The 22,033-nt window shown below is 54.4% G+C and overlaps 2 protein-coding genes across 7 annotated transcripts in view; one reads left to right on the top strand and one right to left on the bottom strand.

Annotated features, from left to right (window-relative positions):
* PLXNA2 (plexin A2) overlaps positions 1-22,033 on the top strand; it is a 238,189-nt gene that overhangs the window by 1,705 nt on the left and 214,451 nt on the right. For 5 of the 6 annotated variants that reach the window (XM_064173716.1, XM_064173718.1, XM_064173719.1 and 2 more), the window contains exon 1: positions 12,580-12,671. The exons of the other annotated variant lie outside the window; for it this stretch is intronic. The gene's annotated coding sequence lies outside the window, so the exon portion shown is untranslated. Of the gene's footprint in view, positions 1-12,579; positions 12,672-22,033 lie in introns of those variants that run through there. 6 annotated transcript variants of the gene reach the window in all.
* LOC135191351 (skin secretory protein xP2-like) lies at positions 8,632-14,517 on the bottom strand. Its single transcript, XM_064173573.1, has 5 exons — positions 13,694-14,517; positions 13,317-13,493; positions 12,176-13,215; positions 11,896-12,066; positions 8,632-8,774 (listed from the first exon to the last, which is right to left on the bottom strand). Exons 3-5 carry the CDS (start codon positions 12,732-12,734, stop codon positions 8,632-8,634), a joined length of 873 nt encoding a protein of 290 aa, XP_064029643.1. The 5' UTR covers positions 12,735-13,215; positions 13,317-13,493; positions 13,694-14,517.

The raw sequence follows: 22,033 nt of genomic DNA, 5'->3' as shown, positions 1-22,033 counted from the left end.
CAGATTTCACTGGAGAGGAGAAGGCTTCGAGGAGACCTTATAGTGGCCTTGCAGGATCTGAAAGGGGCTGGGGAGAGACTATGGACAAGGTCTTGTGATGACAGGAGGAGGAGGGATGGGTTTGAAGTGGCAGAGGGGATGTTGAAAGTGGATGGTAGGAAAGGGTTCTTTGCAGTGAGGGTGGTGAGAGACTGGCCTTTGGAGTACCTCTCTGTGGTAGGGTGGGTTTGATTTTGGGTTGGATTTTTTCCTTCCTTCTTTTCTTCCTTTTCTTTCTTTCCTTCCTTCCTTCCTTCCTTCCTTCCTTCCTTCCTTCCTTCCTTCCTTCCTTCCTTCCTTCCTTCCTTCCTTCCTTCCTTCCTTCCTTCCTTCCTTCCTTCCTTCCTTCCTTTCCTTCCTTTATTCCTTTTCTTCCTTCCTTTTCTTCCTTCATTTCCTTCCTTTCTTCTTTTTCTTCCTTCCTTTATTTCCTTCCTTCCTTCCTTCTTTTTTTCCTTCCTTCCTTCTTTCCTTCCTCCCTTCCTCCCTTCCTTTCCTTCTTTCCTTCCTCCCTTCCTCCCTTCCTTTCATTCTTTTCTTCCTTCCCTCCCTTCCTTCCTTCCTTCCTTCCTTCCTTCCTTCCTTCCTTCCTTCCTTCCTTCCTTCCTTCCTTCCTTCCTTCCTTCCTTCCTTCCTTCCTTCCTTCCTTCCTTCCTTCCTTCCTTCCTTCCTTCCTTCCCTTCCTTCCCTTCCTTCCTTCCTTCCTTCCCTTCCTTCCCTTCCTTCCCTTCCTTCCCTTCCTTCCCTTCCTTCCCTTCCTTTCCTTTCCTCCTTTCTCCCCAGAGCATGTGCAGTGGCATTGTGGCCCTGGCTGCACAGAGGCATTGTGGCCCTGGCTGCAGTCAGTCTGCTGCTAACAGCTTGTCCATGTTTGGCTGTTCAGTGGCCCATGAGAGCAGATCGTCCTCCCTTACCATCAACTCCCTTACCATCAACTCCCTTACCATCAAAGCCTTCCCTTCCCAGGCCTTCTACTGGGTTACAAATGGTTTCCCTCTCCTTTGTTCTGGCAGTGTTCAGCTCACTGAGCTTACTTGGCTTGGTTTTGTGGGGGTGTTTTGGTGGGGGGGTTTTTGTTTTCACTTTTGGTTTGGATTTGTTAGTGACTTCTGTTGGTTTATTGTCTGCAAGGGACAGACCCAGAGTCACAGAATTGTTTGGGTTGGCAAAGCCCTTTCAGATCATCCAGGCCCAACCATTCTCTACCTCTGCCAAGCCTGGGGCTAAACCATCTCCCCCCCAGCACCACATCGCTGCAGCTTTTCAACACCTCCAGGGATGAGGATTCAACCACCTCCCAGGGCAGCCTGTGCCAGTCTTTGTGAATCACTGAGGTTGGGAGAGACCTCTAAGATCTTCCAGCCCAACCACCAACCCAACAGCACCATGCCCACTAAACTGTGCCCCCAGGTGCCAAGCCCACAGGTGTTTTGAAGACCTCCAGGGATGGTGACTCCACCACCTCCCTAGGCAGCCTGTTTCAGTCTTTGAGAGCCCCTTGAGAACCTGGGTGGGTGCAATCCCAAGCACAGCTCCAGGCTGGGTGGGGAATGGCTGAGAGCAGCCCTGAGGAACAGCCCCTGGGGGTCTGGGGTGATGCAAAGCTCAACAGGAGCCTGCAGTGTGAGTGCAGCCCAGACACAACCCTGTGCTGGGTGCAGCAAGAGCAGTGTGGGCACAGGGCAAGGGAGGGGATTCTGCCCCTTGGCTCTGCTCTCCTCAGACCCCACCTGGAGCCCAGTGTGAAGTTCTGGAGCCCCCAGCACAAGCAGGACATGAAAGTGTTGGAGCCAGTGCAGAGGAGGCCACCAAGATGCTGAGAGGGCTGCAGCAGCTCTGCTCTGAGGACAGGCTGAGAGAGTTGGGGCTGTGCAGCCTGGAGAGGAGAAGGCTTGGAGGAGACCTTGGAGTGGCCTTGCAGGATCTGAAGGAGGCTCCAGGAGGGCTGGGGAGGGACTGTTGACAAGGTCTTGTCATGACAGCAGGAGGAGGAGGAAGAGGAATGGGTTTAAACTGGCAGAAGGGAGATGTTAGGAAAGAGTTGTTTGCAGTGAGGGAGGTGAGACACTGGCACAGGTTGCCCAGGGAGGTTGTGGCTGCTCCCTCCCTGGAGATGTTCAAATCCAGGTTAGATGAGGGCTTGAGTGACCTGTTCTAGTGGGAGGTGTCCCTGCCTATGGCAGGGGGTTGGAACTGGCTGAGCTTTGAGGTCCCTTCCAACCTAAACCATTCTATGATTCCTTCAGTGAAGAAGTTTCTTCTAATCTCCAACCTAACCCTCCCCTGGCACAATTTCAGGCCATTTCCTCTCATTCTATCACCTGATACCAGGGAGGACACCAACTCCACCTCCCCCCAACATGTCAATCAGATATTTGGTTTCCCTCTGCCCCTTTTTTCCTCTCCCCAAGAGAAACCTCTGGCCCAGGCAACACCAGAAATGCTGAAAGAGAAAAACAAGAGCATCCCTAACTGGGATCCCTAACTTCTCCTTTTGTCAGGGCTGGGTAGATTTAACTGCTCCAATTCCACTGCCAGGACATTTATTTTGCCAAGTAAAACTTTCTCTTTAAAACCTTCCATTTACCCAAATAGAGAGGAGCTGGAAGTAGTCCTTGGCACAGCCATGGAGTGTGTGGGGAGGAGAAATAATGCACTTGGTGTCCTTTTTTTCCCCCCTCTCCTTGATCAAGTCAGTTTGGATCATCCTGAAGCAGGGAGAGATGCTTTGCTCACATGGGTGACCAGCAGGTGCACAGCTTGCAGGCCACATGGTGCTGTCTCTGGTCTCAGTCAAGAGGTAAGAGGGATGTAGGGGCTTGGACAGGCATTGTAGGCTCTTTTTGTTCCCTGGTACCTCATCACAGAGCCCACTCAACAAATGTGCACTGCCCACCAGGCTGGCATCATACAGTCACAGAATGGTTTAGGTTGGAAGGGAGCTCAAAGCTTATCCAGTTCCAGCCTCTTGCCTTAGGCAGGAACACCTCCCACTAGAACAGGTTGCTCAGGGCCTCATCCAGCCTGGCCTTGAACATCTCCAGGGAGGTTGTGGAGCACAGAATCACCCAATGTGATCTGTGATCACAAAAATCAAAGGGCCCAGAACTGGACACAGCACTCAAGGTGTGGACTGAGCAGTGCTGTGTACAGGGGTAGAAGGACTGCTCTGGTCCTGCTGCCCACACTGCTCCTGAGCCAGCCCAGGATGCCATTGGCTCTGCTGCCCACCTGGGCACTGCTGCCTCAGCTTCAGCTCCTCTCTCCCAGCACCCCCAGCTCCCTCTCTGCCTGCCTGCTCTCAGCCACTCTGGCCCCACTCTGTCCAAAATGTTGTCAGGTGGTGGAGGGTCTGGGGAAGTGGTGAAGGGTCTGGGGAACAGATCTTACAAGGAGCAGATGAGGGAGCTGGAGAGAAGAGAAGGCTGAGGGGAGACCTTCTGACTCTGCAACTCCCTGAAAAGAGGTTGGTGTGAGGTGGGAGTTGGTCTCTGTAGTGTTAGCACGAGAGGAAATGTCCTTGTGTTGCACCAGGGGAGGTTTAGGTTGGGTATTAGGGAAAAGTTCTTTGCTGCAGGAGTGGTCAGGCACTGGCACAGGCTGCCCAGGGAGGTGGTGGAGTCACCATCCCTGGAGGGGTTCAAGAAATGTGTGGCCATGGCACTTTAGGGACACAGTGCAGTGGCCTTGGTGGTGCTGGGTTGATGGTTGGCATGGATGACCTTAGAGGTCTTCTCCAGCCCAAACAATCCTGTGATTTTATGACCTGCTTCTCTCAGACCTGAGTGCTTGGGCTCAGCATCTGCAATGCTCCCTGCAGCCCACAGCAGGCAGGGATCAGAGCTCTGCAGAGCTTCCATGGCTATCAGCTCCCTCTAATGAAGGATGCAAATGGGCTGCAAGGCAGAAGGTGCCAGAGAAAGGGAAAGAAACTCATGAAAGGCAGCACAGGCAAGGGAAGGAGAAATTATTCACCTAGCCCTAAAGTTTACTTCTAAGAGCTCTTGATTTGCTTTTTCCCCCCCTCAATTTCATATATTTGCCTTGATCATTTGAGAGAAAAGATCTGGCCATAGACAGATCTCCAAAGGGAGGATGATTTCTTTCCCCCAGCATTGCTATGGCTTTAGTCCTTGATCTCTTCAGACAGGCAATGTTTAATTGGTGCACTGGTGGCATAAAATGTTTAAATAGATTGAATGGCAGACTTTTTCCCTCTGTTGTGACATTAATCCCCCAATATTCCTGGGCCCCTCACTGGGTATTGAGGCAAAGAAAGGAACCAGAGGAGGTCCCTCTCTATCCATCTGCCTGTGATGTGAAAGCTCCCTAGCTGCACATAGCATACATGATCCAACACATCCATTGAGTCCAGGACCTTTGGCAGTGATGGCTCACACATGTGAAATAAATCACTCTGAGGCAGCTTCACTGACTCAGGGCAGACTTCTCCACAGAGATGTGATGGGGAGGGGAGCACTGATTTCACTGGGGAGGGGAGCACTGATTTCCAGCCAGATCTCTAGCAAAGCATCTCCCTGCAGGTAGAAACAGGTTGCCCAGGGAGGTTGTGGTGGTCCCCTCCCTGGAGGTGTTTGAGGCTAGGTTGGATGAGCCCTCAAGCAGCCTGATCTAGTGGGAGGTGTCCCTGCCCATGGCATAGGGGTTGGAAATGGATGAACAGACTGGGTGGGCAGAGGCCAAGGGGATGAGACTGAACAAGGCCAAGGGCAGGGTTCTGCACTTTGGCCACAACAACCCCAAGCAGCACTGCAGGCTGGGGCCAGAGTGGCTGAGAGCAGCCAGGCAGAGAGGGAGCTGGGGGTGCTGGGAGTGAGGAGCTGCAGAGGAGGCAGCAGTGCCCAGGTGGGCAGCAGAGCCAATGGCATCCTGGGCTGGCTCAGGAGCAGTGTGGGCAGCAGGACAAGGGAGGTTCTTGTGCCCCTGTGCTCAGCACTGCTCAGGCCACACCTCAAGTACTGTGCCCAGTTGTGGGCTCCTCCATTGCAGAGAGCTGTTGAGGTGCTGGAAGGTGTCTGGAGAAGGGCAGCAAGGCTGGGGAGGGGCCTGGAACACAGCCCTGTGAGGAGAGGCTGAGGGAGCTGGGGGGGTGCAGCCTGCAGCAGAGGAGGCTCAGGGCAGAGCTCATTGCTGCCTGCAGCTGCCTGCAGGGAGGCTGTAGCCAGGTGGGGTTGGGCTCTGCTGCCAGGCAGGCAGCAACAGAAGAAGGGGACAGAGGCTCAAGCTGTGCCAGGGCAGGTCTAGGCTGGATGTTAGGAGGATGTTGTTGTCAGAGAGAGTGATTGGCACTGGAATGGGCTGCCCAGGGAGGTGGTGGAGTGGCTGTGGCTGGAGGTGTTGAAGCCAAGCCTGGCTGGGGCACTTAGTGCCATGGTCTGGTTGGTTGGGCAGGGCTGGGTGCTAGGTTGGGCTGGCTGAGCTTGGAGCTCTCTTCCAACCTGCTTGGTTCTATAATCTTGAAGACCTCTTCCAACCCAAACCATTCTGTCAATCTATGAATCTGTGATTTCTTCACACAGCTGTGCCCAGTGCCTGTCCCCTAAAGCACAGAGACAGTGAGGAGGAGGCTGAGGAGACACAGCTTAGAGAGGTGCCCTGCTAAGTTAGGAGGCAAATGAAAAGGTTTGTGCTCTTGACATCTTTTTGGTGGTGGTGGTGGTGGTAGGTTGGATTTATTTTCTTTGCTGGTTGGATTTTCTTTCCTTCCTTTGCTTGCTTTGTGTCTGTGCCTGTCTCTGCTCATTTGTTGGGGGTTTTGCATTGGCTTGTTTGAGTTTCTGTTGTTTGTTTGGGTGTTGGTGGGTTGGTTGGGTTGGCTTTTTCCTCTGGCACTTTCTAGCTTGATAATAATGTTTAAATCAACCTGTGCCTGTTCTGCCTTTCTGGCTTCAGCTGAACTCCCTGGAGAGAAAGGAGGTTCTATAAACTTCTGAGTTTGCATTTGACTGTGAGCATCTCCCTCCCCTTTTCCCTCTCTTGAAGAAAACCTCCTAAGAAACCCTGAAAGGGCTCTGAAATGATAAGCAGACTCCAGGCTCCACCTTACTCAGTCACAAAACCCCTTTGCAGAATTCTCAGCAGCAGATTAAGACTCAGAAACCCACAAATCAAAGGATTTCCAGCTCCACCTCCCTCCCACCCATTATGCAGGGCAAAGAAAAGGGGGGGGGGGGGGGGGAGAAAAAATAACATAAAATAATAAATCTCAATCTCCTCAGACAAGAGGGAGAAAAAGAGATGAAATTAGGGTTTAAAATCGTTTGGTTTTGGCCTTTTTCATTTAGTTTTGCATTGTCAGTGATACACACTGCCTGCAGGAGAAATTAAAAAGCTTATTGTGGAATAAAAAGGCAGAGCCCACAGCTTGTGGGACAATACTCTGCCTGTTTCATGTTCATTAGGACAAGGAGGCTGAAATACTCATTTCTTTATGATGAAGGGACTAAAGATTTCCAATGAACAGCCTGCACCAAGCCTGCTGGGGAGATTTATTGCTGGAGCAGCTTGTTAATCACAGCAACCACCTTTCAGGCTTCCTAAAGTGGGGATCAGGCTCTTCTCCCTAGTAACAAGTGGGAGGACAAGGGGAAATGGTCTCAAGCTGGAGCAGGACAGGTATAGGTTGGCTATTACAGGCTCACAGCTGTCAGGGGTTGGAAGGGACCCAAAGAGATCATCTACTCCAAGCCCCCCTGCCACAGCAGCACCACACAGCCTAGCTCAGGGCACACAGGAACACATCCAGACAGGCCTTGGAAGGCTCCACACAAGGAGACTCCACAACCTCTCTGGGCAGCCTGTGCCAGGGCTCTGGGACCCTTCCAGGCAAGAAGTTCTCCCTTGTGTTGAGCAGGAACCTCCTGTGCTGCAGCTTCCATCCACTGCTGCTTGTCCTATTCCAGGGAGCAGTGAGCAGAGCCTGTCCCCCCCTCCTGGCCTCCAGCCCTCAGATAGTTATAAACATTGATTAGATCTCTTCTCAGTTCTCAGAGGCTGTCACAGGCTGCCCAGGGACATGGTTGAGGTCTGCTCTGAGCCTCCTCTTCTGCAGGCTGCACCCCCCCAGCTCCCTCAGCCTCTCCTCACAGGGCTGTGCTCCAGGCCCCTCCCCAGCCTTGCTGCCCTTCTCCAAACACCTTCCAGCACCTCAACATCTCTCTGCAATGGAGGAGCTCAGAACTGGACACAGCACTGCAGGGGTGGCCTGAGCAGTGCTGAACACAGGGGCAGAAGAACCTCCCTTGTCCTGCTGCCCACACTGCTCCTGACCCACCCCAGGATGCCATTGGCTCTGCTGCCCACCTGGGCACACTGCTGCCTCCTCTCTGCCACTCTCTGCCTGGCTGCTCTCAGCCACTCTGGCCCCAGCCTGTAGTGCTGCTTGGGGTTGTTGTGGCCAAAGTGCAGAACCCTGCACTTGGCCTTGTTAAATCTCATCCCATTGGCCTCTGCCCACCCACCCAGCCTGGCCAGGTCCCTCTGCAGGGCTCTCCTCCCCTCCAACAGCTCCACAGCTGCTCCTAGCTTGGTGTCATCTGCAAACTTACTGATGCTGGACTCAATCCCCTTGTCCAGATCATCAATAAAGATTGAACAGGACTGTGCCCAGTTCTGATCCCTGGGGCACCCCACCAGTGCCAGCTGCCAGCTGGCTGTGGCACCATTCACCACCACTCTCTGGGGCCAGCCTTGCATCCAGTTCTTGACCCATATCAGAGTGAATGTTTCCAAGCCAGGAGCTGCCAGCTTTGCCAGGAGCTTGTTGTGGCAGAAGGTGTCAAAGTCCAGGTAGACTCCATCCACAGCCTGCCCACATTCACCAAGCAGTAACCTGATCAGAAAAGGAGCTCAGGTTGCTCAGGCAGGACCTGCCCTCCCTAAACCCATGCTTGATCCCAGCTGAGCCAATTGGTAGCTGCAGGAAGACATTTAGAAATGGCACATTGTCTGCACCTCCACTTTCTGACACCACCTCAGCACAGCCCTCGTTGGCAGATGTGTTTCTGACAGTAACAAGGCACTCTGGAAGTGGGCACCAGGAGCCCTTTCTGTTCTGCTGCCCTTCCACTTAATGAAAGCAGAGTTTGGGTTAGAAAAGAACAAAAAAGAACAAAAAAAAGCAGAAAACAAGAAGAAAGCCAACAACCCCCCCAACCTTTCTGAGTTCATTTCAGCTGAGTTCAAACCAGAGGCAGCAACCCAAGCTCACACTGATGAGAAAATCACCAGAAGCAGCAACCCAAGCTCACACTGATGAGAAAAGTCTGAGGAGAGGGAAGGATAAAGTGAGGTAGGGAAGGAAAAATCCTTTTCATTTTCCAAGATATTGTGAACAGCATAGAAAGGAGGGGGGGGGGATAAGGGTGGGGGGGTAAAGGAAATGACTTGACAAGGTTCTTCTAAAGAGGAAGAATAACACAAAGTGCTGGTTAAATTCCCATTGATCTCTCACTCAGCTTCCCATAGACATGTGGGTTGGACTATTTGATATTTCCTTTCACTGTCACAGGTAATAAGGGAGTGGAAACAATCATTCCTAAATAACTGCCTATGATTCCTCTATTGTAGTGATTAGCGCTGAATAATTATTAGCTCTGCTGCGTATTGCACGGGTAAGAGCTGATGCGAGCAGCTAGGAGCTGTCAGCCGCTGGCAGCAGCGCTGCCGACTGCCGATGCTCCTCGGAAGCCTGTCCCCTGCCTTACGGCTGGCGCCTGCGGATGGTGCCCCTGGCTGGTGCCCGTAGATGGTGCTCTTCCCCTCGCACAGTTTCAGCCGCTGCTAGGCTGTGCTTTCCTGAGCGCTGTGGTCTGTCAGGAAGGGAAATAGAGAGGGGGGGGAGGGAAAAAAAATGCACATCTTTCTGTTTTCTTCATGCAAACTCTCCTGGGTGCGGTTCGGGTGATGGAGGGACTGGAACAGCTGCTTGAGGAGGAAAGGCTGAGACCTGGGGGTGTTTGGAGAAGAGCAGCCTGAGAGGGGGTCTTAATTCATTTACAGACTCACAGAATTAACCAGGTTGGAAAAGATGTTTAGAAAAAGCTGAATGTCAAGAAGGGGCCAGGCTCTGTTCAGTGGTGTCCTGTGGTAGGACAAGGGGAGATGCATGCAAACTGGAAGCCAGGAGGTTCCACCTCCACGTGAGGAAAAGCTCCTTTGCTGTGATGGTGCAAGAGCCCTGGGCCAGCCTGCCCAGAGAGGTTGTGGAGTCTCCTTCTCTGGAGACTTTCACAACCCTTCTGGATGTGTCCCTGTATGACCTGCTCTAGGTGACCCTGCTCTAGCAGAGGGGTTGGACTCAGTGGTTTCCAGAGGTCCCTTCCAACCCCTACCATTTGATGATTGTGTGATCTTTTCCTGCTTTAGAAGGAAGAGCAGAATCTATTTAACATCCCTGGGATTTCACAGAGTGAGGGCTGACGTCAGGCCCTGATGCATCTGCAGGCAGGGAGAGAAGTGCCAGAGGCGATGGATGAAGCCACGTTCCCCAGGACTTTCAGGGAACCCAAGGAGCTGGGTGCTGGGAGGCTTGGAAGGCTCCTTGCTTCACACAGCTCACACAGATTCATAACCCCTGAGCTCTGAAGCAAGGGAGTTTATCAAAGATGAGGACAGAGAGAAATGGTGAATACACAGGCTAGAAGCAGAGGCCGATCCTTCACCGATGCCCTGCTTCACTGGCTGCTTAAAGACTGCTTTGTCTTGTGTGGGCCAGATCCTGCCCTGCTGAGAGGCACTGAGTGGATCTGCCTGTGCCAGAGGAAACAGGAATGGAGCTCCTGGTTTGCTTTGTGGCAGAGCTCTGTGGGGAACAGGTGGAGGCATTCTGCACCCACCCTAGTGCTGCCCATGGTTTGGCAAAGCCATGGGTGCGAGTTTTGGTGATGTGGATGTTGAGGCTGCTGAGGCTGCTGGTGTCCAGGTGTATTCCATCACGGTCTGAGTGCCTTTCTGTTCCCCAGCACCACGTGCTGAGTTGCAAAGGGGATTAGAGGATTTGGGTGTGGTGCTGCCTAATGTTTAAAGCAGAGAGAGCTCATCAGCCCAGCTGCAGATCCAGCACCTGAGCCAGGCCAGGTGAATCCCATAGAATCACAGAATGGTAGGGGTTGGAAGGGACCTCTGGAGACCACCCAGCCCAACCCCCCTGCCAATTTGTGCCTGTTACCACCCCTTGTGCTGGTTGATTACCCCACCTGGTTTGCTCTTCTCCTCACGTGTTGGAGCAGCCCTTTGCTCACATGCACACACAACCCCCCTCTGTACAAGCTGCTCCCCAGCAGGACTCACTGAGCTTGGTTCAGACTCTCTCTGCAGACCACGACAAATAACAAAACAAGAGACAGGATGAGGAGGGTCCTGCAAAGAGAGAAGTGGTTATGGAGACCTCTGACCTGGCATGCAGGGTTGTCTGCAGAGCAGGAATTGTGTTAGTTGGCTGCACGTTGCCCAGGGATGGTTTGTGATAGGATTTGGTGCTGGTGGCTCTGGGCATGTGACACAGTAGCTGTGGTAGGGATGGAACAGTGAGAGAGGAGCTCGCTGGGGAACCAATGCTGCCATCCACTGAGTGTCTTCTGTTTTCTCTCCTGAGCTGAGCAGCTGCAACCTGTGCATCTTTGCAGGATGTCAGATCTGCAGCTCTGGAGCTGCTGCTAAACTCGAGGGGACCCTTCTCAGGGGTGGGGTGGGTGCTTGGCTGTGATGTGTAGGGGGGTACAGGCGTGCTTCACGGATGGTCATGCAGGCACTGTTGGCAAGGAAATGCTTTCCTGAAGGCTGGAAAACGTGGTGAGGATGGGGACAGAACCAGGCAAGCTGACTTGTCGTTTTCTCCCCAGAGAGGGGCAGAGCTGGATTTGCTTTGTAGCCCTTCCAGGATCCAGACCTGAAGGGTGAGATGTGAAGGTATTCCCAAATGGAACCTGCACAGAAGCCTCCTGAACGTTGTAATGGGGCAAACAGCAAAACTAACACAAATTGGACCTTTCCCCCCCAGAAAAACTCACTGCTGCAGCATCCTGCTGGCACACCCCAGGCACTGTCAGCCGTGTCCCTCTGTGAGATCCTAGAATCAGAATCACTAAACAGTAGGGCTTGAAAGGGACCTCTGAAGATCATTGAGTCCAACCCCCCTGCTAAAGCAGCATCTCCTTAGGCAGGTGACACAGAAACACATCCAGACAGGTCATGAAAGTCTCCAGAGAAGGAGACTCCACAGCCTCTCTGGGCAGCCTGCAGCACCCTCACACCAAAGAAGGCTTTCCTCATGTTGAGGTGGAACCTCCTGGGTTCCACTTTGTGTCCATTGCCCCTTGTCCTACCACAGGACACCACTGAACAGAGCCTGCCCCCTTCTTCTTGCCCCACACCTTTCAGATAGTTCTGAACATTGATCAGATCTCCTCTCAGCCTTTTTTCTTCCCCAGGCTAAACGACCCCAGGTCTCTCAGCCCTTCTCCCTCAGACAAATGCTTCAGTCCCTTCATCATCCTTGTAGCTGTGTGAAGGTGAAGGTTGGTGGCTTTGCAGCACTGGTGAAGCTTTTGCTCTGCTGGAGGTGACTTGGGAGAGAAATGAATTGTCACCTCCGTTCCATAGATGGGGAAACTGAGGAACAAAGCTGGTCAAGGGTCTGGAGAACAGGTCTTGTGAAGAGCAGCTGAGGGACCTGGGATTGTTTAGTCTGGAGAGAAGGAGGTTGCAGACGTCTGGGGGGTTGTTTTCTTCTCCCATGGAACAATTGGTAGAATGAGAGGAAATGGCCTCAAGTTGCACCAGGAGAGGTTTGGGTTGGATATTGGGAAAAACTCTTGGCTAGAGGAGCGGCCAGACATTGGAACAGGCCGCCCAGGGAGGTGGTGGTGGAGTCATCATCGCTGGAGATGTTTAAGAGGCAGAGATGTGGTGCCGAGGGGCTCGGCTGAACGGCCGTGGTGGTTGTGGGTTGATGGCTGCTCTTGATGGTCTTAAGGGTCTTTTCCACCCGAAGCGACTCCAGCATCGCTGTCCCCACCAGAACCGGGAGAAAGAGGTGTACAGGGGGTGGGAGCTGGGAATGGAAACCAGCAGCCTCCACTCCCCCTCATTCCCAGAGCTGCTGGGCAGCTGTGACCCGAGCCATGTGGGAGCAGCTTGATTGCGCTCCAGGTGTGCCGGTGCTGGGAGCGCGGAGCCGTGCGGGGTGAGCCAGCCCCGCTCCGGGCTTTGTTTCGGCGGCGGGGGAGGGAGGATGCGGTAGCTCGGTTCCCCGCCGCACCGTTATCCCCGCTGCCCGGCGCCGAGGCTGGCGAAGGGTTAACGGCGACGAGCGGGGGTGGCGCGGGGGCGGGGAGCGGAGCCGGGAACGCGCCCGGGCTCGGGGCTCGGCGGGGAACCGGGAGCGCGCCCGGGCTCGGCGGCGGGCGGATGCCGGGGAAGGCGGAGGGGAGCCGGGGCTCGCCGCCGTACTCGGGCTGCGCAGGGATGAGGGGCCGGCGGAGCTGAACCGAGGCAGGCGGAGGAGTAACGGGAGCCCGGCCCTGGATCTCCATGGTGTCGGGAGCCGGCTGGATTCCCCCGCCGTGAGCCGGCACCCGAGGAGACGGGCGGCACCGGAGCGGCGAGGGCTGGTGAGTGGTTGGGGCTGGCGAGAGGCTCCTGCCCGCGGGCATCTCCCGGAGGTGCGGGGGCATCTCCCGAGGGTACGAGACATCCCTGGGGAGTACGGGACATCCCCACGGCCGGCGCTCGGGTTCTCCCGGGCATCCCTGTCACCACCGTGCTGCCGGTGGGAGGGCGCAGGGAGAGGATTTGGGTTCGTCTCCCCGCGGTCGCTGCAGACGGCTGGCACCGGGGGCTGCAGACCGCGGGTAATGCTCGGTGGTACCGGCACTGCCGCCGCCGTCCCCCCCGAGGAACCTGCCCGGGAGCGGTACCAGGGTGCTGCCCGGAGGGCATCAGGAATGCCGTTGGAGTCCCCGGTGTTGTCCGTCTTCCCCCTCCACCCCGGTGCCTTCCCCGCTCCGTTTCCCGTTACCCAGAGATGTATCTTGTCGTTAGTTCTGCCGCTGGTCGTTCCCGCACGGACACGGTCTGGAGCTGCCGATGCACCAGAATAAACTCATTGCCATGAAAAGTTAGTGCTGGCAGAGAGGAGCCTTTTGGAGAGCATCCCTGACGGGAAAAAAATTCCCTGATGGAACTTCTCTCAATCCTCCCAAGCCCCTTGCGGGCAGGTGGTGATGGGAGGGATGCTCTAGGAAGAATATCCTCACTTCTCTGCGATGGTCCAGGGCTCCTCCAGCCCCGTGGCTCTTTGGATGGGATGCCGATGCCATTATGAGGCTGCTGGGTGCAAAGACCACACTGTCCTCTCTTAGTGTGACCTCCGTTTAACCTGGCACGGTCAGGCTTTGTCTCTATTCAAGCCGTGGCCAATACTTCCCACGTTCCTGGAGGTGAAGTGAATGATGTTCAATTAATCTGTGTTCCAAGGGGTATCAGAAAGTCAATAGGTTAATATTAAGTGAGGTGAATAGTAAGTGGTGGAGGGGAAAAAAAAAACCTGTACAGCAGTGACCTACGGTTCAAGATACTGGCTTGGGGGTGAGGGAATGTGAAGTTAGCAGAGGACCACGCTGTAAAAACCCACCGCTGGCAGGCTTCTCCCTCGGATCTGCTGAGCACTTGATGCTTCGCCGGCGGCTTGGATGCGCATAATGGGTCGCAGCTGAACCGGGGAGCTGGTCTGGTCTCTTTTTCTCTGGATGGCTTCATCGAGAGGGTGTCTAAAAGTTAAACCAAATGACCTACTTTACAGCTGAAAGACAGATGCCTCGGAAGAAATCTGTGCTATCTTCAGAACAGATGTTGAGCTTTTTTTTTTCCCCCTCTAACACCGAGGTGTTAGATCCTTTTAGAATGGGATCTATTTTTTCCCCCCCTCTTTTCTTTATTGCTGTCCTTTTGCTGTCTGTTGTCACTTTGACGCCCCTCAGAGCAGAAATGTGATATTTTGGGGTGGTGCAGGGGACCAGATAAGATAGCTTTGACAGAAGAAACTTGGTGCAAGCACCGAGTAGAGTGAAGGTACTACTGCTGTTGTGAAATGGCTTATCTAGCAAACCAGTCATCTCTCTCAACTCTTCCAACCATCTTCATGGTGCTTGTTGCAAGAAGATAAAGCAACTCAATTTACTCCTCATTGTCTTTTATAGTCTTGTTTGATGTAATTAATCGTGGAGTTCCCACCCCACCCTGGCTTGGAACAAGTTTGTGCAGTGAAAGCAGGTAGCAGATGCTGCAGGAGAACTGCTGTAGGAAGTTTCTCCTGGTGCTTGGGCTTGCTCTTTGTGTCAGCCCTGGGCTTCTCTTGGCTTTCTGCAGGAGGCAACTCGTGCTGGGGAGAAGGCAGACCCAGGCTGGTTGTGGGAGCTGGGAGAAGGCAGACCCAGGCTGGTTGTGGGAGCTGGGAGAAGGCAGACCCAGGCTGGTTGTGGGAGCTGGGAGAAGGCAGACCCAGGCTGGTTGTGGGAGCTGGGAGAAGGCAGACCCAGGCTGGTTGTGGGAGCTGGGAGAAGGCAGACCCAGGCTGGTTGTGGGAGCTGGGAGAAGGTAGACCCAGGCTGGTTGTGAGAGCTGGGAGAAGGCAGACCCAGGCTGATTGTGGCAGCTGGGAGAAGGCAGACCCAGGCTGGTTGTGAGAGCTGGGAGAAAGCAGACCCAGGCTGATTGTGAGAGCTGGGAGAAGGCAGACCCAGGCTGATTGTGAGAGCTGGGAGAAGGCAAACCCAGGCTGATTGTGGCAGCTGGGAGAAGGCAGACCCAGGCTGATTGGGGAGCTGGGAGAAGGCAAACCCAGGCTGGTTGTGAGAGCTGGGAGAAGGCAGACCCAGGCTGATTGTGGCAGCTGGGAGAAGGCAGACCCAGGCTGGTTGTGGGAGCTGGGAGAAGGCAGACCCAGGCTGGCTGTGAGAGCTGGGAGAAGGCAGACCCAGGCTGGCTGTGAGAGCTGGGAGAAGGCAGACCCAGGCTGGCTGTGAGAGCTGGGAGAAGGCAGACCCAGGCTGGCTGTGAGAGCTGGGAGAAGGCAGACCCAGGCTGATTGTGGGAGCTGGGAGAAGGCAAACCCAGGCTGGTTGTGGGAGCTGGGAGAAGGCAAACCCAGGCTGGCTGTGGGAGTTGAAAGAAGGTAGACCCAGGCTGGCTGTGGGAACCTGGAGAAGAGGTGGTTGCTACTGCCCTGTGCTCTTTAACTCTCTTCAGCAAATTGCATTAGTATGTGACAAATTGGCTTGCAAAGCAGCTAAATGGAAATGACATTTGGAGCAGTTTGCTGGGCAGACCCTGTGGTAGCTCAGGAAATGTGATTTGCAGTATCTTCCTGAGACCTCTAATTTGACTGTGCTGCAGGGCTTTCCAGAACTTACTTCAGGAACTCCTGTTGCAGCTAAACAGGGGAGTCTAGAATGTGCCTTGGAGTGATTGCCAAAAAGCTTGGCACTCATAGCTGTGAGTGCAGAACTGTCTCATGCTGCAGGCACTTTCTGAGAGGAGGAAAGGTTATCAAACGTTGGAATGGTCTGCCCAGGGCAGCAGTGGAGTCACCCTCCCTGCAGGTGTTTAAGGGACATGGTTTGGTGGTGATCAAGTGCTGGGTCAAGGCTTGTGCTGGGCGAGCTTGAGGGGCTCTTGAGTTGAGCTGAACTGGGAGAGAAAGCAAAAATTAAGAGATACTGCATGGGGCATATGGCAGGAAGGCTTAAGGCAGAAAGCTGTGCTTGCTGTCTGGTGTCAGTGTGATGCCTTCCTGTGGGAGCCAGGCTCTTGGAGGTAGCTGTGTTGAGCTGAGGCAGTTTTGGTGGCTCTCAGAGGAGCAGTCCCTGCTGTCTTGCAGCAGGAGAGTGTCAGAGGTAGCTGTGTTGAGCTGAGGCAGTTTTGGTGGCTCTCAGAGGAGCAGTCTGTGCTGTCTTGCAGCAGGAGAGTGTCAGAGGTAGCTGTGTTGAGCTGAGGCAGTTTGGGTGGCTCTCAGAGGAGCAGTGCATGCTGTCTTGCAGCAGGAGAGTGTCAGAGGTAGCTGTGTTGAGCTGAGGCAGTTTTGGTGGCTCTCAGAGGAGCAGTCCCTGCTGTCTTGCAGCAGGAGAGTGTCAGAGGTAGCTGTGTTGAGCTGAGGCAGTTTTGGTGGCTCTCAGAGGAGCAGTCTGTGCTGTCTTGCAGCAGGAGAGTGTCAGAGGTAGCTGTGTTGAGCTGAGGCAGTTTGGGTGGCTCTCAGAGGAGCAGTGCATGCTGTCTTGCAGCAGGAGAGTGTCAGAGGTAGCTGTGTTGAGCTGAGGCAGTTTGGGTGGCTCTCAGAGGAGCAGTCTGTGCTATCTTGCAGCAGGAGAGTGTCAGAGGTAGCTGTGTTGAGCTGAGGCAGTTTGGGTGGCTCTCAGAGGAGCAGCCCCTGCTGTCTTGCAGCAGGAGAGTGTCAGAGGTAGCTGTGTTGAGCTGAGGCAGTTTGGGTGGCTCTCAGAGGAGCAGCCCCTGCTGTCTTGCAGCAGGAGAGTGTCAGAGGTAGCTGTGTTGAGCTGAGGCAGTTTGGGTGGCTCTCAGAGGAGCAGCCCCTGCTGTCTTGCAGCAGGAGAACGTCCACCTGCTTCTCTCATCTCGCTTCTCCGCGCGTCTTCGCCTCTGTTTGAACGTGGCAGCGATCAAACCGTTTTAATTGGCCCCTCTGCAGTTTGAACAATAAATATGTAATGGGAGGGGGGGGGAGATGTGTGTGTGTGTGTGTCCTCTCCTGCACATGGTGTTGGGGCTGTCATTTTTGATGGGGGAAGCGTGTGCTCTCCGCTCGCCTCGTCCCTGCACGCTCGCTGAAAACCGCTCTCCCCCATCTGTGTTTGGCATCCTTAAAAAGAAAGGGGGGGGGGGGGGGGGGGGGGAAATAGTCATAATAATAAAAACCAAAAGAAAAGAGAGATGAACCTGAGCGTGCAGTGCTCCTGAGACAGGCCCCTTCACATTTCTAACCACTCTTGATTATTCAGCTAATCTTTATTTCATGGGCCCGTTACAAGGAACACAAACGGGGGAGAAAGTAGAAGGCGGTGACACGTTTAAAATACACAAGGAAAGTGCTGGCAGGAATATAATCGTTCTGATTCCAGCCCCATGAAATATTTATAGGCCTAAGTTGTGGTAAGATTCTCTGCCCCTACCCCTTTCCTGCCACCTGTCACAGAATGCCAGGTTGGAAGGGGGACCCCAAGGATCATCTGGGCCAAGCTTTCTGGGTGGTAGCGGAGTTGAAATGAGCTGGTCCAGCAGCTCCGGCGAGCTGAGTCTTCAGACTGTCCAGTCTAGGGGAGTCCTCTGCTGCCTTTGGGAGATGATCTCAAGCTCTGACTGTTCTCATGGGGAAAAACTGTCTTCTGTATTCCAGTGGGAATAACTTGTCCTCATCATCCCTTGTCTTTTCCATGGGACTCCTTGTAAAAGGGAGTCTTGCATCCTCCTTTATGTCCTGGTGTGGTACCAGGGTGCTAGGACTCTGGAACAGATTGCCCAGAGAGATTGTGAGGAGGAAGTTCTTCACCATAAGAGTGGTGAGAGCCTGGAATGGGTTGCCCAGGGAGGTAGGTGGTTGAGAACCCATCCCTGGAGGTGTTTAAGGCCAGGCTGGATGAGGCTGTGGCCAGCCTGATCTAGAGTAGGGTGTCCCTGCCCGTTGCAGGGGAGTTGGAACTAGATGATCTTTGTGGTCCCTTCCAACCCTGACTGATTCTATGATTGTGGCTGCCCCTCCCTGAAGGTTTTCAAGGCTTTGAGCTACTGAGTCTACTTGAGAAGTGTCCCTGCTCATGGCAGAGAGGTTGGAGCAGATGATCTCTTAAGATCCCTTCCAACCCAAACTGTTCTGTGACTCTGGTATGTGGTAATAACTCTCTCTGAAATGTTTTTCCTAGTGAAAAAATAACTAAGGAGGGGATAGACACACATAGGCTGTGCTGTCAGCAGAGCTCTGCCCCCCTCCCACCTCAGAGCTGTCTGTGCATACAGCTGGGTGCAGCATCTGTCTGTCCATCCCTATGGAAGGGAAGGAAGGAGAGCAGCATTCTGGCCAGGCTGCCCAGCTCGGGCAGGGAGTGGAGCATTGTGTTACAGTCTGTTAACTCCAAATAATTCCCAGCCTGTGAAAAGCCCCTTTTGAGGTGCCTGTGTTTTGTAGGAGCCCTCAGCTCCCCCAGGGCATCCTGCTATTAATTCATTAGATCTGAGGATTGGGTTTTTTTTTTCCTCTCTTTCCCCCCTCTCTTCTCTATTTTTTTCCACCACCCCCCCCCCTTGCCTTTCCTTGGCAATTCAAACAGTGATGAATGGACAAAAATCCCTCAAGGGAAACATTTTTTCACTTAGTTACAAAGATTTCATGGCTAATTAGAGTAAATGTGGTTTTTAGAGTGTTAATCTCTTAACCAGCTTGGCTAGGAGGCCACCACCACAACAGCACAGGGGAGGGCAAGGGAGAGAGCTCAGGGTGGGTAAAAGGTGCTACCAAGTTCTAGCCAGGGCTGAGCCAGGAGCATCACTGGCTGGATCTGCTGCATCTTTGTCACCAAAGAGCATCCCTTAGCTGCTCTAATTGGGTGCCCACCTTCCTTCCCAGGGAGCAGAGCTGGGTGAGGGCACAGCTCTGCTGTGTGAGGCTGGAAGGGCTTTGGGTCTGAGGAGGCCAGGAACTCTTTGTCTGCAAAAAGTGGTGCAGAGGGAGCCTGTGGGATGAAAAGCAAAGCAGGAACAAAAGCAGAATTGAGGGCAGCGTGTTGTCCTTGGGCAGCAGGGGCCACCACCCGGGGCTTGTGTGCAGATTCTTTCTCTGCAGTGAAAAATATGAATTCACTGGGTGATTTGGTGCCAGCAAGGGAGATGGGCTGTTAGTACACCTGCTGGGTGCCCCAGGCCGGGTCCACACGTGCTGCTGTGCCAACCATCACCGGGTGGCCGCTGCGCCTCCAGCCCCCTGCCTGCGCGGTGAGGCGGCGCGGTCCTGGTGGCAGGTTATGGTCAGAGGTAGGGGCTTTGCTGGTGGAAGTCATCCCCCTTCTTGCTGCAGGGGATTTATCCTTGATGTCTGCTGTCTTCTTCCTCCCTCCTCCAGTCCTCCTGTCTGCGCCGCCTCCCCAGCATCTGCTTTTCCAGCCTGGTTTTGTCTTCATCCCAAACAGCTCTGGCAAAGTGGGGTGGGGGGTATGGGGGGGTTGGCATTCCGTCAGCCGGCTCCTTGCTGCAAGCCCACCGCCCACCCTGGGCAGAGGGAGCTGGGGAGGAGATGGGAGTGGGATGCGGGCTTGAAATTCCTCCTGATCCCACTAGAGGGGATCCTCCGGATCAGGCTGGTGGAGCCCAGCTGTAAAATGAACATAAAGGCAGCAACTGGCACAGCTGAGCCGAGCTGCTGCCGCCGGCTGCGGGCTGAGGATGGCTTACAGCGGTTGTGAGGCTGACCCAGAGCTGGACTCGACACGCATCTTTTCAGCCTGGAGATGAGAAGGTTCCGGGGAGACCTTAGAGCTACATTTCCATATCTGAAGGGGACCTACAGGAAGGCTGGGGAGGGTCTGTTTAGAAGGGCTTGTAGGGATAGGACAAGGGGCAGTGGATTGAAACTGAAGCAGGGTGGGTTTAGCTTGGGCATTAGGAGGAATTTCTTCACAATGAGAGTGGTGAAACACTGGAGCAGGTCACCTTTGAGGGCCCCTTCCAAACCCATGCAAGCTGTAAATCTGTGGGTGAGGGACTTGAAGGAGGATTTGGTGCTCTTCAGACATTCCCAGCTGAGACAGGTTGGTTGGGGCTGCCTGTCCTTGCTCCCAAGCTTGGCTTGTGTCAGCTCTGCCTGTGGTCCAAGCCCAAGAGCTGGGAGCTGCTGGGGAGGGAATGAGGCTGCTGCAGCAGGACCTCGCCAGGAGAGCACCAAGTTCACCTACCACGAGTGCAGCATATGGCAGCGATGCACCTAATGTGCTGTGTGCTCTGTGCTGGGCCTGGGGGCTAACTTCTCATCCATCTGTGCATTCAGGAGGGTCGCAGAGATGCTGTCAGCCTGAGGCTGGATGCTGGGCTGCTGGGCAGCCAGGGACAGGGTGCTGGGAAAGAGGTGCCCTCCCCTGTGTTATCGGATGGAGCCCATCTCATGTTTCTGGCTGTAATTGCTGCTTCTGTTTGGGTGAAATCGAAGTGGGAGGTGGGGATTGGAGGGGGCAAGGAAAAGAGATAAATGTATCCTATTATAAACATTTAATCCTGCTTTGCCTGGGCTAAAATTACTTTCAGAGCAGGAGATAAAAGGCATCAGAATCATGTTATAAAGAAAAAATAGTGGAGATCATCTCAAAAGGCAGAGTGATAGTGAGCCTGGGAGTGCCCTGGGAGCCAGGGCACCTGCTGTGCCAGGCTGTGCTGCTCTCCCTGCCTGGCACTGGGGCTAATCCTGCCTCAGGACCAGCCTTGCCTAGTAATGATCCTGCCTTGAGACCAGGCTTGCCCCAGAACCAGCCCTGCCCAGCACTGACTCTGCCCCAGAACCAGTCCTACCTACTGCACTGACAAAGCTCCAAAGAGGGAGGCACACTTGGCACCATCCCATCCCCTGGCCCAGGAGATGGCTCTTCCAAGCAGTGGGTCCACTGGGGAAATTTAGTTGCCCATCTGCTGAGCTCTCAGCCCCCTTCACCATGTGCCCCCCCTTTTTTTTTTGCCTGTGGGTTCCTTTATAGATTCACAGCATCATTTTGGTTGGAAAAGACCTTGATGATCATCAAGGCCACTCATTAACTTAACACCACTATAGCAAGCAGACCATGTCCCAGGTCATCAGATCCTAGTGCCAGAGGGGCAGTCCCTTTGTGCGATGGGCTCCTGCCTGCCTCCTGAAGCACAGAGCTGAGTCTTTGCTCTTCAGAGCTCCTGCCTGCCCCAGGCATTTCCTCTGCCCCTCTGATGGGGCTGATGGAAAAAGAAGTGGGAAGAGCCCAGCCCCAGCCCCATGTGATTTTGGGGGGGGGGGTCTGAGGCTCTGATGGATGAGCTCCTGGCGCCCTGGAGCCAGCTGCTTGTTGTGCTTGGTGTGACAGCAGCTTCCTAGGCAGGAACGTCCCTCACAGCCCTTTTCCTGCGCCGCTTCCCTGCTTGACAAAAGTGAAAGGTGACGTCTGAGTAAATATTGCCCTGACCCCTCACCTCCCCCTGCCTCCTCCGGCCCCGCTGCTCACTTTGGCTGGGCTCATTAGCAGAGGCAGCGTGGGGAGGGGGCTCAGGGCTGGGCTCGGAGCTCGGGTTTGGGGCTGGAGCCCCAGCCCAGTGCCTCGCAGCTGGCAGCCAGATGGGAAGGGCTTCCTGAGCCTCCTCCATGGGGAATGGGTGTTGGGTCAGCCCTTGCTGGGTGCTGGTGCCACGTAAGGGGGTGCTGCTCTGGCAGAAGCCTCTGCGGGAACAGCCCCAGCAGCACAGATCCTGCGAGCAGGGGGTCTGGGGGCTGCAGCATCTGTCTGAGGAGGAAGGGTTGTTTAGCCTGGCAGAGAGCAGCCTGAGAGGGGATCTGATTCATCTTCAGCAATATCTGAAGGATGGGGGGCAAGAAGAAGGGGGCAGGCTCTGTTCAGTGGTGTCCTGTGGTAGGGCAAGGGGCAGCAGACACAAACTGGAACCCAGGAGGTTTCATTTCAATATGAGGAGAAACTTCTTTGCTGTGAGTGTGCTGGAGCCCTGGAGCAGGCTGCCCAGAGAGGCTGTGGAGTCTCCTCCTCTGGGTTTCAAGACCTGTCTGGACATGTTCCTGTGTGACCTGCCCTGGGTGATCCTGCTCTGGCAGGAGGGTTGGACTTGATGTTCCCTGGAGATCCCTTCCAACCCCTAACCTTCTCTGAGTCTGCATTGTCCAGAGAAGCAGGTGCAGGCAGGAGGAGCTGAATGTGGACTCAGCCTCTGCTTCTTCATGATGCCTTGGAATCAT

The sequence above is a fragment of the Pogoniulus pusillus genome, chromosome 39 (assembly GCF_015220805.1).
Source record: "Pogoniulus pusillus isolate bPogPus1 chromosome 39, bPogPus1.pri, whole genome shotgun sequence".
NCBI lineage: Eukaryota > Metazoa > Chordata > Aves > Piciformes > Lybiidae > Pogoniulus > Pogoniulus pusillus.
Note: the sequence above shows the minus strand (reverse complement) of the source record. Positions and strands in the feature narration are given on the sequence as shown.

Coding starts and splice junctions, on each gene's coding strand:
- LOC135191351 (XM_064173573.1), bottom strand. CDS start 12,734: ATGCCCCCGCACCTCCGGGAGATGCCCGCGGGCAGGAGCCTCTCGCCA. Junction 12,067..12,175: donor GCTGCTCCCACATGGCTCGG/GTCACAGCTGCC, acceptor TGGTGGGGACAG/CGATGCTGGAGTCGCTTCGG. Junction 8,775..11,895: donor CCTGGGCGGCCTGTTCCAAT/GTCTGGCCGCTC, acceptor CACCATCCGCAG/GCGCCAGCCGTAAGGCAGGG.